At 40.8% G+C, this 18,144-nt stretch overlaps 1 protein-coding gene and 1 long non-coding RNA gene across 2 annotated transcripts in view; one reads left to right on the top strand and one right to left on the bottom strand.

Annotated features, from left to right (window-relative positions):
- The window catches only part of LOC130551726 (uncharacterized), a 15,871-nt gene extending 10,010 nt beyond the window's left edge, over window positions 1–5,861 (top strand). Inside the window, exon 3 of the long non-coding RNA XR_008962651.1 lies at window positions 5,813–5,861. This is a non-coding gene — a long non-coding RNA (uncharacterized LOC130551726). The remainder of the gene's footprint in view (window positions 1–5,812) is intronic.
- Window positions 1–18,144, bottom strand: part of LOC130551725 (chromatin remodeling regulator CECR2) — a 27,745-nt gene extending 9,601 nt beyond the window's left edge. The window contains exons 1-7 of the mRNA XM_057329594.1: window positions 17,454–18,144; window positions 2,853–2,947; window positions 1,739–1,922; window positions 902–1,029; window positions 744–821; window positions 500–594; window positions 185–345 (exon numbers count right to left, since the gene is read on the bottom strand). Coding sequence (XP_057185577.1) covers window positions 185–345; window positions 500–594; window positions 744–821; window positions 902–1,029; window positions 1,739–1,922; window positions 2,853–2,947; window positions 17,454–17,573 — 861 coding nt within the window. The 5' untranslated portion in view covers window positions 17,574–18,144. The remainder of the gene's footprint in view (window positions 1–184; window positions 346–499; window positions 595–743; window positions 822–901; window positions 1,030–1,738; window positions 1,923–2,852; window positions 2,948–17,453) is intronic.

Genomic DNA, 18,144 nt, shown 5'->3' with positions numbered 1-18,144 from the left:
CAAAGATGAGATACCTAGTTCATCTATATATCTATATGCACATAAGGAAATATTCCTAAATGACAAACTACACTTGAATATTATTTATTAGTCCAACGGACAATGAAAATACTAACTAGCTCTAAATCTTAGAGCTTGTGACATGACTCATTATTGCATCATATGCAGATTTAATAAAACTCACCTTGTGCTCGATCATGTTGCTGATCTCGGGCAGGAAGTTTTGAGTTATGATGCGATACAGGTGACGGTCCTGAGGTGAGGTTTTGTCTTTAATACTCTCAGCCAGACTAGCCCATTGCTCCTCTGTGTCACAAACCAGAGACCAGGCTCCACGGTTTGGCTCTGACAACACATCTCATACAGTTTACAAACAGCTCAATATCACCTAATCAAATCCAAATCAAAGACTGAAAATTTTGCCAAATTTATGTGGTGATCAACATCTTTACATCTAAAACTAGTTCAGCTTTTGCAAAATTCATCTTGTTTTACCAACCTATTTTAGGTTTGACCTCCTCAATGCTCTCCTCATCTGCCTTCACGGACTCTTCCGTCTCCCCCTCTTCTTCCTCTTCCTCCTCCTCCTCCTCCCTGAAACAAACAAGATCAATTAAGCAAACCAAATCAACCCTTGCTTTCCTAAAGAGTTCCACTGAAAAGAGTGAGATCTGTCGGAAGTATGTGTATTTTGTACTCATGGTCATATGTATTCTGACTGGATGTTAAAAGATATAATTTACATTGGCAGTTTATCCTCAAGCTTCTTCTTTGGTGGCCTCCCTCTTCTTTTTTTCTCAGGCACTTTGTCATAAGTCTCACTGTAAAAATGGTACATAGGATTGAGAACAGATATAGGTAAATGTTACGTTATTTTCTTATGTTGTTTATCCGTCCATACCTGTATTTAAAAGACAATGTTTCGGTTGGCTCCTCTTTGTACAGCCGTGTACCATAAAAGTACCAGTAGAGGGCCCCCGTCCCATCTTGGCCGAAAGGCTCAACACGTAAACTGTCTGCATCCAGGCCCTGTAAACCCAGGAATACTTTAAAGGAGTCATATGACACAGCTAAAACGAATATTATCGATTGTTTTAGATGTAATGCAATGTGTATACACGATTTAAGGTTAAAAAAACGCTGTATTTTCCACATATCCTGCATGTTTGTATCCTCTCCGAAACGCACAGATTTTTAACAAAGCTCATAGCTTTGAAAAGCGAGGTGTGCTATGATTGGCCAGTTAACCAATGTGTAGTGATTGGTCGAATACTGCAAGCGTGTGACGGAAATGTAACACTTCTTACCATATTTGAAACATCAGGTTCCAAAGCAATTGTAGTGACAGGTACACCCACCTTACTTACGTATACATTTGGGCGGTCTTAGTCAAATCATACCATGAACTGACGTGGATTTGTGGGGGTGTGGTTACACGAGGCGTTTCAGGCAGGTCTGGGTGAGCATTCACTTTTAGATAGAATGCATCTTTTGTTTCCGACACTTTAATTTTTGAAGTTTTACGTGTCTAATACATGCATTGGCAATTTATAACACACAAAAGACACAGAAAAACACCTGTTCGCGCCGTATGACCCCTTTAAGAAACTACTTCAGATCACTTCTACCATGGTGTGCTTGCAAATATAACATGCCTGCAAATGTGTTAAATCTGTACTTATTTTATGTTCTGTTCATCAAAAGTTGAAAGGATATTCAAGATAAACAAACTTGCTACCTTGAGCCGATCGAAGACATCAGCAGCATCAAGACGATAATCACAAAGTCTGTGCAGGAGCTCCACCTGTGTGCGAGTTGGTAGCTCCTCAAATGGATGCTCTTTCAGTAGGTTTGGCTTGCCTTCTTCCAGTTCCCATCGGTAATTGATAATGTCTTCCAGGTAACTCCTAAAAGACTGAATCCTGAAAGACAAAATGCTTTAAGTTTTAAAACAATGCATTATTAGATCCAGAATTGATAGGTCAACAGCCCTGTCAAAATTGATCTACAAAACCTTAAACTTTGAGTCAATACTGTGAGATTTCATATGATTCAATTCATGCTAGCAAGCACTGTGTCTTTTTGTAATGACACTGTTTTTAGGTCGATCAACTAATATTTGTTTAACCAAAGTTCCTGCAGCAAAACACAGAAACCGAAGTGCAGGGCAAGGGTGAGCCTTGGGACAACAAGAGAGAAGATAGCGAGTAAAAAGGAGAGAAACAATAGGCTTATCTTGAGAAAGCAGAATGATCTCTCTCACAGCTGCAGGCCCCCTGCCATTCCATCTTTCTCTCTTTCTCTCTCTCCCTCATCCGTAACACTCCCTCCCCCATTCTGCTTGGGTCTTTAGCACATGTAGAATGAAAAGGGCACTTCTGTGATAGGCCAGTACCCTGCAGGCCTCCCCCTGGATGCCAGTTGCTGTCGAATCCAATAAAACCCAGCGTCCCTTAACGGTCCGTCACAGTATGCGAATGGAATCGCTCCTGCCTACCCAATCATCGACCCAACTCCTTGCTGCTGATGAGGCACCGCTATGGAAGGGAGCTCCCTTTAGGGGCCAGTCATTCATCACAGCACTGACTCACATAATATCTAATACTCTTTACTGGAAAGGGGGCCCATACTACTGCTGCAGGTAACCTGGCTTTGTGACTAAAGTGCTACTACGAGCAAGTAGTCATGTGCAGTTAAATAGTTCAAATTCAAGACATAGCATGTGGGTTGGGTCAGCACCTTGTACAGGTTCATATTACACTATGTCTACTGCGTTGAGTGGTACATTTTACTGTTATACTTTCAAAACAACCTGAAATTAAGAAACACCGAATCTAAGTAAGGTAGCTTACGTGATATCGCTGCGCTGATAACATCCTCGCAGAAGGGAGCAGAGGAGGTCTGAGAGGAAGTCTTGATCTTGATTCAGTAGTGCTTGCTCGAGTTCCTAACAAACAGTAAACAGCAGGGGAGGGAGGTTAGCATTACAGCATTGTCTAATTTTACTAGCAGGTGCTTTTATAAACTTCAAGTTCTGACAAAAGAAATTAATGGTATAACTTCATGTTTTTAATACTGCTCATTGACTCGTGAGATATGTCTAACACCACATAACGGCACTCTTGTGGTAGTAGAATACATTTATAAATTTCATGTTAGTTTTACATTTGAAATGAACAATCTAACCATCTGTTACAAAACATTTAGGAATAGATATCCTCATGTCATTCAAAACCTGTATATGACTTCTGTGGAACATTGGTGGGGCCAATGTTTGGTTAACAACATTCTTCAACATCTCTTTTGTATTCTTCAGAAAGTCATACAGGTTTGGAATTATATGAGGGCGAATAAATGATGAAAGAATTTTCATTTCTGGATCACTCTAGGATACAGAAGCTAAAGTGGGAGCAATAACAGGCTGTGTTTGACTACCTTCTAATGTTGTCATCATTAGGCATTACAACAGAAATTGGAGAAAGACAGATTGTTGCCATGAGGAAATGCCAGACTTGCAGTACTCAAGCACAGAAGCTCAGAAACTGCACATGCCACATTTAAAAAAGAAGATCATGTGCACTGAAAATGCTTTGTTGTGCACTTGATTGAAGTGTTGCTCTGCATTACATCTCTGTAATTTGCACCGCTACAAAGCACACATACATACTTTTTACACACACTAAAGTTCCCAGACCGATAAGAACAACAGACTCTGAAAACAGCGGTAGAAATAATTCAGCCAAGATAAATTAACATCGGAGTGCTACGAGTACAAATCCATGTACATGTTAATTATAGAGAATGTGATTGCCTCGCATTGTAAAAACCTGAGCAGTTGGAAATATCGTTGCTGTATTGTGAATGTAGATTCACTCCATCTTCAGGTTTTCTGTACATCTTTTATCTCCAAGATGGAACTGAGGTTCAAGTTTAACCTTCAACCCCTTCTATCTCCATTGTACAGCAGCTATTGAAGGTTTATGAAGCGGCAGTAAGTGGGACCGCAAACTCCGGTGTACTGAAAGGAGCGAAGAGAAGCTAAGCGACAGCTTGAGCCCGAAGCCACAGCTAGCAAATGCCTTCTTCCTTCAATGACCCAGCACAACCAGACCCAGCATGCACTGCTCTCTCCTCATAATGCCCAATGTCACTTGAAGAGAGAGTGGAGGCCAGTAGAGCAGATGTAAATACACAGTGCTTCATCACCGGTCCACTTTCCTTGACGGCCCATCATAAGGAGCTTAGCGATTTGGTTGCTTTCTTTTGCAAGGTCTCGGCTAGCTGCTTAGTCCCTCAGGCAACAGGGAACACTTTTCAACTCCGGTACAAAACATACCCCCTCCCTTTTCTCTCCATAACAGAGTGACACTACAAAATTAACTCAAGGGCGAGAGCAGCAGCTCATCCATTCATTGTGAGATTCACTCAAGCCGCAGATTGCCGCCTCTCTCTAGAGAAATGGTGGCGAGAACAGGGTCACAAAGGGTCAACTCACACACCTCCTGGCTGTGGAGAGGCACGGAAACCAGGAGCCCAGTGTCAGCTGGAGTAAAAAAACAGAAACTTTGCAAAACAGGATGAGAGTCACATTTGTGCTTAAGGCAGGAAAAAAATCATTCCTTCCTTATTAAATTATAAAAAAGTCAATAGTAAAGCTTAACTTGCTGAATCCGTTGCCTTTTAGGGTAGGTTGTAATTAGCAATTTAGAAGCTATTGATTGTCTCTTCCACGCACTCAATGAAGTCTAAAGAATTACTGAAACACCTTCTTGAAGGACACGTTTGGTATGGGCAGGATGTCTAGAGTTAGGACTGATCAGGTTGTAAAATAGATCCACTATAACAAAAGGGTTATGCTGTGAAAAAATGTGGTTGCAGTAAATGTCATATATCTGTATCCATCTCACAATTTACGCACTCTGGGTTTAAGATTGCAACTCTGCCCTTCTATGTGTCCCTTAGATCCGGCATTACGCTCACAAAACTTCCTGTTCCCTTGACAGTTAGTGGACCAGAGTGGGCTCATCTATCAGTGCAGCCTAGACTTTGATCACACTTCAAACCTGAGGCCGGCTGTGGGGGATTAACACAACCCCACTTTGCTTTTGAAGTGCCATTCAGCGACTCAGATGGCAGAAAGGGGGAATTAATGTTTTGTACGTACTTTGCTCCATGCAGCCAAAGTCTTATTAAGCCAAGCATACACTACGACTCAAGCCTGTTGCCATGTGCTTAATACAAGAGCATTACTTTTTATGACGCTCTGCCACAGACACTAAATAAGACTAGGAGTGTGAATGACCTTTTTCCCTCAATTAAGTGAGAATCATAAAACTCATTTGAACAAAATCTTACACACACACAATGAAGAAAGTGTATAAAAACAGTTTAATGCACTGCTCTTTTCCGCTGTCTCGTGGTTGCTGGTTTGGGTCAAGACTTTGTGCACATCTGACAAAACGTCTAGATATCGAACAAGCATCTGCATCTAGTCTCATTGCCAAAGCAGACTCTACAACACTGCACTTATCACAGACTAGTCACCAACTTTAAACATCAAGGTCAACGATGTAGTCGTGTAGTTGCACTTGGCTTTGAACAGCTCCTTTTCTTAACCAACTAGCAAAACAGGTATGGCAGGTGCACAACAGTAGCCTTTAAAAATGTGTCTTACAGGTGGGCAGATAATCTTGAGTTAGAACAGAATAACAAATATAGATATACATACTTTATTTTACGACAAAGGCTGTATGATTTAAATCTAATGTTGCCATGTTGTTATAGAGAAGATCATTGTGGATTTTTACTCTAGGCTACCATCTCAGGTCAGTAAATTGACTTTCCAGTGCTTGACCCATCAGGTAAGCCAACAACCCTTATTGACAAGTTTAGAAAGTAGACCTACTGATAAGAGTTATCTTAAACTCAATTAGTTAAACTGTTTATTTTTTCAGTGACTGACCAAGCCCTGTTTTTTACTATATCTTTCCTGTTTCTGCCATGACAACACAGAGCTGCCCCCAATATCAGTCCCTGATGCACAGCATAATCTCTCCACAGATGGCAGAGGAGCAATTTACAGCTCTTGCTTAAGGAAGCAACAGGAAGACAAAGGGCTGGGTGAGGATATCTTGGCCATGAATGCTCATCTATCTTCCTTCGAAAACTCTTGGACATGTATATCTTGATGCAACACTCTCCACCCCCATAACAGAACACTAATTCTGAAGAGAAACTCTTCAACAGCCACCTCTGGTCGGTAAGCATTTGCACCATTTATCTCAAATTTAATGATGCATCTTGAGAGCAAGATATGCAAAACAAAGGATCAAATGGACAAGTGCAGTTACAATCTCCATGAGTGCACATGTATGGCTGTGTGCCAGACGTGGTTCAACTTTTTATGGCAATAAGTTGTCTAATTGCATATTGCTATGTTAAACCTGTCGACGACAACACATTTCTGCTTGTTTGTGAATACAGCAATTTGAAATGTCATATCATTTAGGTCTACTCTCTGGAAAAAAAATTGGATTTGCAATCAGTCACAACAGCAATATAATGCCAATAAATTTTTTTTACTGGCATAAGTATCTTTTGCTCACAGCAATACATTGAATGAGACTAGCCATATAAAGCACAGAGTCAATAGAATATTAGTGAGGTCGAAACTAATTCTGACAGACACTAAATAAAAGCAAAGCAAAAGAGTTCTTTACGCCAAGAATAAAGTTTAAGGCTGAGTAGGCAATCCTGTCCAGAACCTTTTTTTGTCATGCTGGTTGGAAGTCTCTTAACATCCTGATAGCAATCAATAATTAAAGTGAAACATTGGTATTTTTATAATTATATATCTTCTGTGAAAGGCGTAGGGTCAAAAAACGTTGGAAAATTACTGCCCTTGGTCCGAGGGCAATGATACGTCATGTGTACATTTTCAGTCAGCGTATTTTGCATCCCACTGCGCACCCCGTTCACGCAGACATCACACGTCATCAGCACGCTCATGTGCGATGTGCAGGCAGCGGGACAGTGGCGGACAGAGAACAGGTACCTGGAGATGTTCGTTATTGTAGTAATGTAATTCACTTTGTACTGTAATGTTTTCTCATCGGTGAATGTGACATGACTTCACTGGAACCGATCCAACAGCTTCTGGTCTGTGCGCACCCTCATGTGCTTTGGAGGAGGCGTGGCTTTAGATGGTGATTCGCGAGAGGGAGGGATCGTATGATTGCACTGCTAGCAGGCAAACGTTAGCATTTTCCAAATGATCTACTCTGCCTTTAACCAAAGGAACATTAGACTTATGGCACAAAACATAAAAGTGATCCAGTGATCAACGTTGCTCAAATAGTATTAAAAAGTTTCTAAATGTAACATTAAATTTAAAAATAAACTTTATTCCAATAAAATACCTTACTATTAATAATTAAAATTATTACATCAAAATGTTGATCTAAATAGTAAAGACATTTTAACAAAAATGCTTAATAACAGCAAGTTCTTAAAAGTTTTCTCTTAACATATCAAGTACCGGACATGAAAACATGAAAGAAAACAAATCATGAACAATTTGAACTGTTACACTTATAAATTAAATGTGCAAGCATTATTTATTAGCAAATAATTTGTAAATTCCTAATAATTTGCAAAGAGAAACAACTTTGTACCATTATCCGTCAAAGGTCTTCTGACAATCCTTCCACACATGACCTTTACTTTTTACAAAAGTAATCACTTTTAAAATGTGTTAACAAAAACATTCCACAGACATACAGTGTGTTAAAATGGAGAATCATTACTTTTACGTTTTATCATGGTCACTGGTACATTTTTTGAAAGGGTCAAGTGCAGAGGATGCTTAAGACTGCACATAGCTAGGCCACCCATCTCAATGTCAGTGCCAGGCGCAACAGGTGGTCATGGATGGATGGCTAAACACATCCTGGGTTTGGGATCACCACACAGGCTTTTGATTGGGGATCATTAACTCCAGGAAACTGAGTCTGTTCACAATGGCCTCCACAAAAACCTTTGCTGAGCATAGTGTCTTGCATGTCCTTCACTTTGCGATCTTTTTGCAACATCTTGAACAGGATGTTGGCCAATACCACCGGGTATGACAATGTGCATTTGTATGGACTATTAACACAAATCAGGTTTGCCAGGGAAACAAAGTCAAACTGAGCCGGGATGTAATGGAAAGTGTTCGTGTATAACAATATACACTCACCTAAAGGATTATTAGGAACACCTGTTCAATTTCTCATTAATGCAATTATCTAATCAACCAATCACATGGCAGTTGCTTCAATGCATTTAGGGGTGTGGTCCTGGTCAAGACAATCTCCTGAACTCCAAACTGAATGTCAGAATGGGAAAGAAAGGTGATTTAAGCAATTTTGAGCGTGGCATGGTTGTTGGTGCCAGACGGGCCGGTCTGAGTATTTCACAATCTGCTCAGTTACTGGGATTTTCACGCACAACCATTTCTAGGGTTTACAAAGAATGGTGTGAAAAGGGAAAAACATCCAGTATGCGGCAGTCCTGTGGGCGAAAATGCCTTGTTGATGCTAGAGGTCAGAGGAGAATGGGCCGACTGATTCAAGCTGATAGAAGAGCAACTTTGACTGAAATAACCACTCGTTACAACCGAGGTATGCAGCAAAGCATTTGTGAAGCCACAACACGCACAACCTTGAGGCAGATGGGCTACAACAGCAGAAGACCCCACCGGGTACCACTCATCTCCACTACAAATAGGAAAAAGAGGCTACAATTTGCACGAGCTCACCAAAATTGGACAGTTGAAGACTGGAAAAATGTTGCCTGGTCTGATGAGTCTCGATTTCTGTTGAGACATTCAAATGGTAGAGTCAGAATTTGGCGTAAACAGAATGAGAACATGGATCCATCATGCCTTGTTACCACTGTGCAGGCTGGTGGTGGTGGTGTAATGGTGTGGGGGATGTTTTCTTGGCACACTTTAGGCCCCTTAGTGCCAATTGGGCATCGTTTAAATGCCACGGCCTACCTGAGCATTGTTTCTGACCATGTCCATCCCTTTATGACCACCATGTACCCATCCTCTAATGGCTACTTCCAGCAGGATAATGCACCATGTCACAAAGCTCGAATCATTTCAAATTGGTTTCTTGAACATGACAATGAGTTCACTGTACTAGAATGGCCCCCACAGTCACCAGATCTCAACCCGATAGAACATCTTTGGGATGTGGTGGAACGGGAGCTTCGTGCCCTGGATGTGCATCCCACAAATCTCCATCAACTGCAAGATGCTATCCTATCAATATGGGCCAACATTTCTAAAGAATGCTTTCAGCACCTTGTTGAATCAATGCCACGTAGAATTAAGGCAGTTCTGAAGGCGAAAGGGGGTCAAACACCGTATTAGTATGGTGTTCCTAATAATCCTTTAGGTGAGTGTATGCAAAGTGTTCAACCCCCTTCATTTTATTCACATTTTGTTATGCTGCTGCCTTTACTTAACTACTTTAAATGATTATTTTTTTACATTAATCTACACTCCATGCACAATAATGACAAAACAAAAACAGATTTTTGACAGCTTTGCAAATTTATTAAAAATAAAAACAAAAATAAGTACATTGCTAAGTATTCACACCCTTAACTCAGAAATGGTTAAAGCGCCTTTACAGACTCAAATCTTTTTGGGTATGATGTGAAAAGCTTTACACATCTGCATTTGGCAATTTTCTGTCATTCTTCTCCTCAGATCCTCTCAAACCTGTCAGGTTGGATGGAGATCATCAGTAGACAAACATTTTAGGTTTCTACAGAGAATGTTCAGTTGGTTCAAGCACTAGCTGGGCCATCATAGGACATAGACAGAGTTGTCCATAAGCCACTCTTGCATTGTTTTAGTTGTGTGCTTAGGATCATTGTCATGTTGGATGAACCTTCTGCCCTGTCCGAGGTTCTGATGTTCTGGGCTAGGTTTTCATGATCATTATCTCCGTATTTGTGTACAGTCCCTGAAGCTAAAACACCCCCACATCATGATGCTGTTTCCACTACACTTTACTGTTAAGACGGTATTGTACAGGTGTTGAGCAGTGCTTGTTTTTCTCCAGACATGATGCATGAATCTGAGATTCATCAGACCAGAATATCTTGTTTCTGACAGTTTGAAAGATTCGTTGAAGTATGTTTTTGCATATTTCAAGTTTCCATGTGTCTTCACTGAGCAAAGGTTTTGAGCCATAAAGCCCAGATTGGTGGAGTGTTGCAGTGATGTTTGTCCTTCTGTAAGTTTCTCCCATCTCCATATATGATCATGGAGCTCAACCAGAGTGATCATCAGCTTCTTGGTCACCGCTCTAACCAAGACCCTTCCTCATCGATGGCTCAGTTTGGACAGGAGGTCAGCTCAAGTAAGAGATCTGGTGGTTCCAAACCTCTTTCATTGAGGATAAATGGAGGCTACATGCTTCTGTGAACCTTCAATACAGCAGATTTTTTTCAGAAGTCTTCCCCAGATCTGTGCCTTGATACAATCCTGTCTCAAAGCTCTACTGGCAGTTCTTTTGACCTCATGTCTTGGTTTTTACTTTGATATGCATTTTCAGCTGTTGCACCCTTTATAGAGAGGTATGTGCCGCTCCAAATCATACTTATTCAATTGAATTTGGCACAGGTTAACTCCACTCGAAGTGTATAAACATTAACAAGCAAAACTAATGCTTCTGAGCAAAATTTCAAGTGTCCCAGAAAAGGGTGTGAATACTTATGCAATGTACTTATTTTTGTTTTTTATTTTTAATAAATTTGCAAAGCTGTCAAAAATCCGTTTTTTGTTTTGTCATTATTGTGCATGGAGTGTAGATTAATGTAAAAAAATAATCATTTAAAGTAGTTTAAGATAAGGCAGCAGCACAACAAAATGTGAATAAAATGAAGGGGGTTGAACACTTTTGCAAGCCACTGCATATAAAATACCTTAAAAATATCCAAATAAAATTCCCATTTTTCATACCCTATTAACTGAAAAGGACACTGTTGTGTTAGCCAGTTTGCTACATGAACTATCAGTGTCAAATGCTATAATGTTGTAATGCTCAATATAAAAGTTAATTTATGCACCTGGAAAGTACGAAGTAACAAATACATTCCTGTAGAGAAGATAAACAAAGTCAAAACACATTGGGTTATGGCAAATATGGGCCACAAAAGACCTAGTCTTATATTAGGCTCCAGGGAATAGTGAAAAAAAACGTCAGAGTAAACTGACATTCACTATTTTTAGAAACAGAATCCTTCCCAAACAGAGTGTGCTGTGATGCAAACATACGAAAATGAACCAGGAAACATTACCATAAGCGTAACAGACAAGACAACCATGGCTTCTCTCTAAACAACAGTTCCCAAGAGCAGATGAGTGGGTCTGGCTGGGCCATTGTTACAAACTGTTCGACTAGCCTCTCAAAGCACTTCAACACCCCTCCCCTCCAAAATACACACGTATGCACTCTCTCGTTGCCATTTCTGCTCCAGGCTGACGCTCCCTCACGTCTTTTGCGCAGACTGCATACAGCACCCCCCACACCAAACATCCAACTGCACTAGTGACTCCCCCATCACTGCCACCCCCATCTACTCAGCTGTCTGTGGGGAGAGAGTCGCAATCCCTGATGATACACGAAACAGCAGATTCCCATCATGCTCTTACGAGCTCCTAACAGGTTCTTGCATCATGCTGTCACCAGCAAAAAAAAAAACCACCAACCTGACAGTCACAGCCTAAGAGGGTTAACACCAACCCTACAAACTAGGATCACAATTGAGGTCTATCATCCAGCTTCAATTTCAACCCACACATAAGCAACTCCCTTCAGAGCACCATGTGTGGTGAGGCAGCCCCAAACTGGAGACAGCCATTGGGAACCATGGGGCGCTGCAACAATGGAGCCGGCTGAAACAAACACCACAGAGTACAAGCCCCACAAACACCCCCCTCCCCGTGTGGAACCATCAGGATACATTTACTTCTGCCCTCACCTGTCAATCAGACTTGGGGGAGGGGAGTTAGTTATCACAATGTTGTGGTGGTTTAGAAAGACTAGAGAAGTTTCAAAGTATTAAGCATGAGGGAGTCACTTGTGTGTGGTCTTACGATACTTTGATGGCAGAGGGAGTGGTTTTACTGGGTTGTTATGCAGTTGCTAGGGAATAAGGGGTCACAGTTAATGCCCGATTATCAACAGCACTCTTTTTTTCAGTAAGACGCAAACCATTACCATTCATGTTTGTATTACAAACATGGTGACAAGTAACATGCCAAAGTTTAACGCCCGATGGAGAGAATTAGTATTAGTAATGCTTCCCTTAAACGCCAATATTTTACTACTGTAAATGACTAAAGATCTTTTATCCTCTGGTGGAACTGACATGGGTTATAAGATAAATATCATTAGGATGCAGGTGGGAGACAGTGAATTTTTTCAACGAACAGCATCTGGGGTCTGAAACAAGGCCTGCTGACCCTTCAGTTATTGATGGTGCAAATCCCTCAGCCAAAAGCTCACTTCCTCCTCCTTAAAACGGCAGGAGCTCTAACAAGGGTTAGCCCCTCTCACATCAAAGCCTCCGATTCAACACAGGCTACATGGATGCGCACATGAATGTGCATACAAACACACTCAGCTATCCTTCACAATCGACACCCGGTGTCTGAGCAAAACGAGAAAGCGCTACAGATCCGTGGACACAAATCCGTTTTCCTCATCTTAATCCATCTGCTGTTCAAAACAAGAGGCCGTCCTCAGCTCTTGCTCTACCAGACCCCATTGAGATTAAATCTCAATTTACAATCATACGGCGTAAGGCCCAGAAGAAAAGGAGCCCGAGACTAGCTGAAGCACCCAGCTACAACCATCTCCCCTCTCTGGGGGGAGGCTCAATGAAAGACCCACCATCTGTGATTTAGTCATGCTCATGCCAGGGCCAATGATGGAAAACATGAATGTTCTATTCAATACTGGCAAAACACACAGGCCCAGAATGGGAGGAGGATGGAGAAAAGACGACACTTGTACATGGGAGGAAGGTGAGACAAGGAAGGAGGAGTTGATAAATGACACTGGTGTGTAAGAATAAGACAAACATCTGTCAGGAAACATGTGGACATGCTATGTTAGAACATCAACGCCTGACAGTTTAATGAGGCATATGACAATGGGCTGTGCAATCTCTGATAGAGGTAAGTGTTAATTAGGGGTGCATCAGAAGACTGAATTATAAACTTGTTAAGGCACAGACTGCCATAAAAAAAAAAGAATTGGAAGGCAAACATGTGAAAGGTGTTTGGTTGCTGAAGTGAAATACAAGGATAGGTGCAGAGAGGTTGCATAATTTAAAGACTTTGTAAACATTGTCAAAAAACATTTAAATCTATAACATATATTAGCTCCAAAGCATGCAGAACAACTCAAATAATTGTATACAAGACAAATAAATCTCTACCAAACAGGTCAAAGGATCTCATATCGCTCACAGAATTGAAGTTTCTTAACTTTTTAAGTTTTAGCAAGTAGGTACATAAAAATCAGTTTGGAATACTGACTGTATTCTGATCTGCCACGGTATTTAAGTTGAGCTGTCAGGTGCAATTTTGGGAAAAGTCAGTTGACTTCAAAGAATGCTAAAGTAAGTATGTGAAGTAGCCTGCAATGGGCTAGATGCACAAGATAACGCCGGTGAGCTTTTACGACACCAGGGTCAGCAGACTAACTTTCAGTCATATAACACTATTGAGTTGTTTTGGCTTAACAAAGTGCTCAGCAATGTAAAGAGGATCTGTCATATCGCTGATGTATTACTTTCTTCTTTTTCATCTAAAAAACACCCATAATAGCCAGCTAAAAACCCTCCTTTTCCCATACAGTGTTATACGACCGGGAATTAGTTTGCCGACCCTGGCGTCCCAAAAGCTCACTGGCATCATCTTGTGCAACTTATCGAATTTAATGTTTTTTTTTCTTTCTAATTGTCAAGCACCTTGGTCAACAATTGTTGTTTTTATTGGTGCTATATAAATAAAGATGAGTTGAGTTGAGTAATGTCTCAAACAGAGATGGCGATAAAGAGGCAAAAGTTACAGACTGCCGCTTTAAAATTGACAATTAGAACACAACAAGGGTCAATTTCAACACAATTAAAAAGTGCTTGTGCTGGTCAGTTCTATAAAAAACAGATGTCATCAAGATTAATCAGTAATGAGGTTGTCTTTCTCCATTTGCCCACATTGCTGACTTTGCCCACCAACTGTAATCAATTCAGAAACTAAATTAAGCCTTCTGCTTAGACTAAATGCCCAATTATCAATTCTCCACCCACTTTCTAGACATCATCAAACAGATAATGAAGACGTATTAAAACAGACAAGCAACAAAACACCAACGCTCATTTTCTGTGCGCAGCCGGCAGGCCTAGCCCTCTGGCTGTGCGCAAGTATGAAGGGCGGAGGGGCTCGGCTCCTGAAAGATTCGGGCTTCAGTTCCTGAAGGCTGTGGGTTCGTTTCACAGCCATACTGATAGGAAATCAAGCATGCTTTACACAGACAAAAAGCAGGGAGAGAGCCCTGGCGAGTGTGGCCTCTTCCTGTAGTGCACTTCTCTCATCTAGGGCAGGGATGCAGAGTGTGACTGTGAAGTGTAACCAATGAACAATGTCCAAGGAGCCGTTTTGTCAGCTTGCCAAGACGAATCTCTATTGTCAATCCCCGGAACAGATTCTCAGAAGAAAAAGCAGTTGACCAACACCTTTGCGTTTGAAATATCCACTGTGTTGCGCAAAGCTTGTGTCGTGACAAACATGACCAAAATGTATTTAACTTTGACATACAGAACAAGTTTAATACATATTTAGTTCAGGGGGTATCAGAGTTAATCATATACTCAAACTACCAAATCATATCCTCAACAGGTGAGAATGGATGACATCTCCCTGAAAAAATCAATCCAGAACTCCAAAAGTTAGCCAAATAAACATATGGTCATCCTTACAGGGTAGGCTTTCTCACAGGCAGAAGAACTGTATCCTCTTACCACCGGATTTGGGTTCTATTTACTGGACTATCCACCTGCTTTTTTGGGCACGGCTTTGGATGAGTGCCTCGTAAGAGCTAAAAACAAACCGGTGAATTACGAGAATTCTGAGCATTACCACAATTAAAATTCTCTGTTAGTGAGTGGCTGGCCAATCCGCGTGGATGACCTTTGCATCAATTTGTGTTTCTTTTTGTGTTAATGAGATAAAAGAAGGAATAATTACATTAGACTAAATTTATAAACTCTGGCAAACACTCTGTCTCTCTCAATTCTATCCAAGAGCAAGAAGCTCACTTCTTGAAATTAGTTTGCTATATCTCCAAATAAGGATTACAGGCCGAGATATTAACAATCTTCTTTATTCACAAGGTGCAAAATAAAGCCACTCTGTGTCAACAATCCCTAAAATCCCTTTTCCTGACACGAGCTATGATTTGACATAATAACAATGTTATTAGATCACATGTGTTTTGACAATGAACATGCCACCAAGCAACGTTGACAGCTAAATATAGAGTTCTTAAATCTATTAAGACATGCATACGGATTGTATTGTTAACTAAACATTCCCTCAACTTCATGTGAATTAACGTATACACTAAACAGAACATATTGAATTTTGAATATGTCCACCAAACATTTAACATCTAAGAAGCATTAGGATGAAGAAGATTCTGCAAGGATTATAACAACAGCCTGGAGTAATGACTTGAAAAACGTCTCAATCACAAGATTAAAGCAACCGATTGGATTATTCACAGTGGTGGTTTACGTCCCATTCATGCGTGTCTGCGAAGTTACCAGGGTAGTAAAGTGGGAATGGGGTGCTTTGTGTTGAATGACCTTGGACACCTAGACTGAATGCAATTAGGATGCGAGGATGAATCGCGAAACGGTCAATGACTTGTGCCTGAAACAGCATCTGAATGTAAATCTTTTAACACTGCATTGACACGTGCTTTCTCTAATTTTAGATTGCGCACAAAATGAGATTACTAAACTGCGCACAGTGAAGGTTTGTAGTGGAATTAAAGTGAAATAAATCACATAACGATTCTTATCGCTAACGTGCAATACCAATGGGCTCTTCTGACGAATGTGCCGTATTTTCGTTGGCGATACGCGAGGTATAACTTCTCTGCGAGTTAGCACGCGACGATCACCACCTCGAACCGTTCCTGCAACAACAAAGCGCAGCAGCGCACGTTTCACACATATGGGGGTCGAGATGTACCAAGATACCTTGTGTTGACTATTTCTCACGCCTTTAAAAAAAACTATGCTCGGTATGGATCTCCTTCCAAATTGCTCAAAAAATTGCCGATTAAAATGATTTACTCATTGTTTAAAATATATGCAACCATAAAAACATAGATACCTAGCCACATAATGTAAGGTGATCTTGGTATACATGCATATCGGTGGATCTGAAAAAGGACGATGTCAAAATGAAATTATTTCTGATAAATTGAAGCCAGCACCATTGTAAAGAGCGTGAGTCAACAACACAAACAAGGCAGACAGCAAGTTACGGAACAATGACCAACTCGAAGCCAGCTTGTGATCCACCAATAAACTTGTAACTCCAGAATCGTGAACTTGGCTTATCGTTTTCATAACAGTGGGGAGAAACACCAGCCGATCCAGTTTATCAAGTCACGGGCTGGTTTATAATCTAATTCGACGCCACTACTCGCCGTGTTAAATCTAAAAGCGAAAGCACGAGAACATGACACAACACAATAAATAGCTCATGTAAAATAATAACAAAACTGTGTTAGAGAAGTTGAACACCTTAATAAAACCGCATATTTTAACCGCAGTGTTACAACGTTTCTTTATATGAAAGATGTAAAGAACTCAAAACAAAACAAAGTTGCCAGTTGTGGCAATTGTATTGATACTGGTCAATAACGTAACACACTCAATCGAGTAGTTCTGTAAACAAAATAAAAACAATGCCAACCACTTAATAAACAAGTTTTTATACATAAAATAAGACTTTGTAGTAGAGATCAGAGAGAAACAACACAAATGCACGACGTTTGGTCAGGCGGTTAACCGTGTCACGGCGATCAGTTTAGTTCTAGTTTATCACACAAAGCGAAATAACTCACTTTTCACTAATACTATCATTATCAGCGATTGAGTGGCACAGGTTGAAGTCCAATTTAGTCAGTAATTGTGTGAATGACTGAAGTGAGCCGTGAGCGACTATCTGGTGAACACGGACGGCTGACCGGAGAACATGGCCAACTTGAGTTTGTTGTTGTCGCTACAACGACCGAGAAGGGGCGCATGCTAATAAACCTGACGAAAATGAAACAGAGCCGCAAGTTTATACAGACAAGATAAATTACCTCTATTTCAAAGTCTGGTAAATTAAAAGCCGTCCTGAAGAGCGAGCAGAAGTGCGCAATGGCGGGGACTTCCCACCAAGACTGGATCTCCTCCACAGTAGTTATACATCCCTGTGACATTTTTACGTCGTCCAACGAGTGTCTCACATTAGAAAGTATGGTTCAGACGAATCCGTCAAGTTTTCTCCTCATAAAAAACTCGTTTAACTGAACACCAAAACTTGTTTTCCTTGCGGTGTAGTAGCCATTGCGACCCGTAGAGTCTCACAATCTGTTTCAGTCCGCATTTCACAGGAGGAGAACAGATGGGCTGGACCGTACCATCTGTAACGGACAGGGGGACCTACGCGCAACAAAACAAACTAAACATTAAAACAAATCAACCTCAACCCAGATAAAAACTGCTCGCTCACTATCGCTAACGATATCTCGTCCTTTTAATAACTTGTTGACCTGAACAAGTCAATGAGAGTGAATTAACTCAAGAGTTACTCGGTCTTTGTTGTCAAGTGTTTCACCTCACCAGGAAGTGGTATCTTTATTTAAAGGGATTGCACACACATTTGAATTTCGTTGAAAGGGAAGTGGTTCTGTTGTTCCAAAACAGCGAAATACCTGCGATTGATCTTCACTAGAGGACTTGTGTATACAAAAAGAATCCCCTTTGACACTAATACGTTGCGTTGGTATT

This window comes from Triplophysa rosa, linkage group LG3 (assembly GCF_024868665.1).
Source record: "Triplophysa rosa linkage group LG3, Trosa_1v2, whole genome shotgun sequence".
NCBI lineage: Eukaryota > Metazoa > Chordata > Actinopteri > Cypriniformes > Nemacheilidae > Triplophysa > Triplophysa rosa.
The sequence above is the reverse complement of the archived record's forward strand: the minus strand, read 5'-3'. Positions and strand labels throughout refer to the sequence as shown.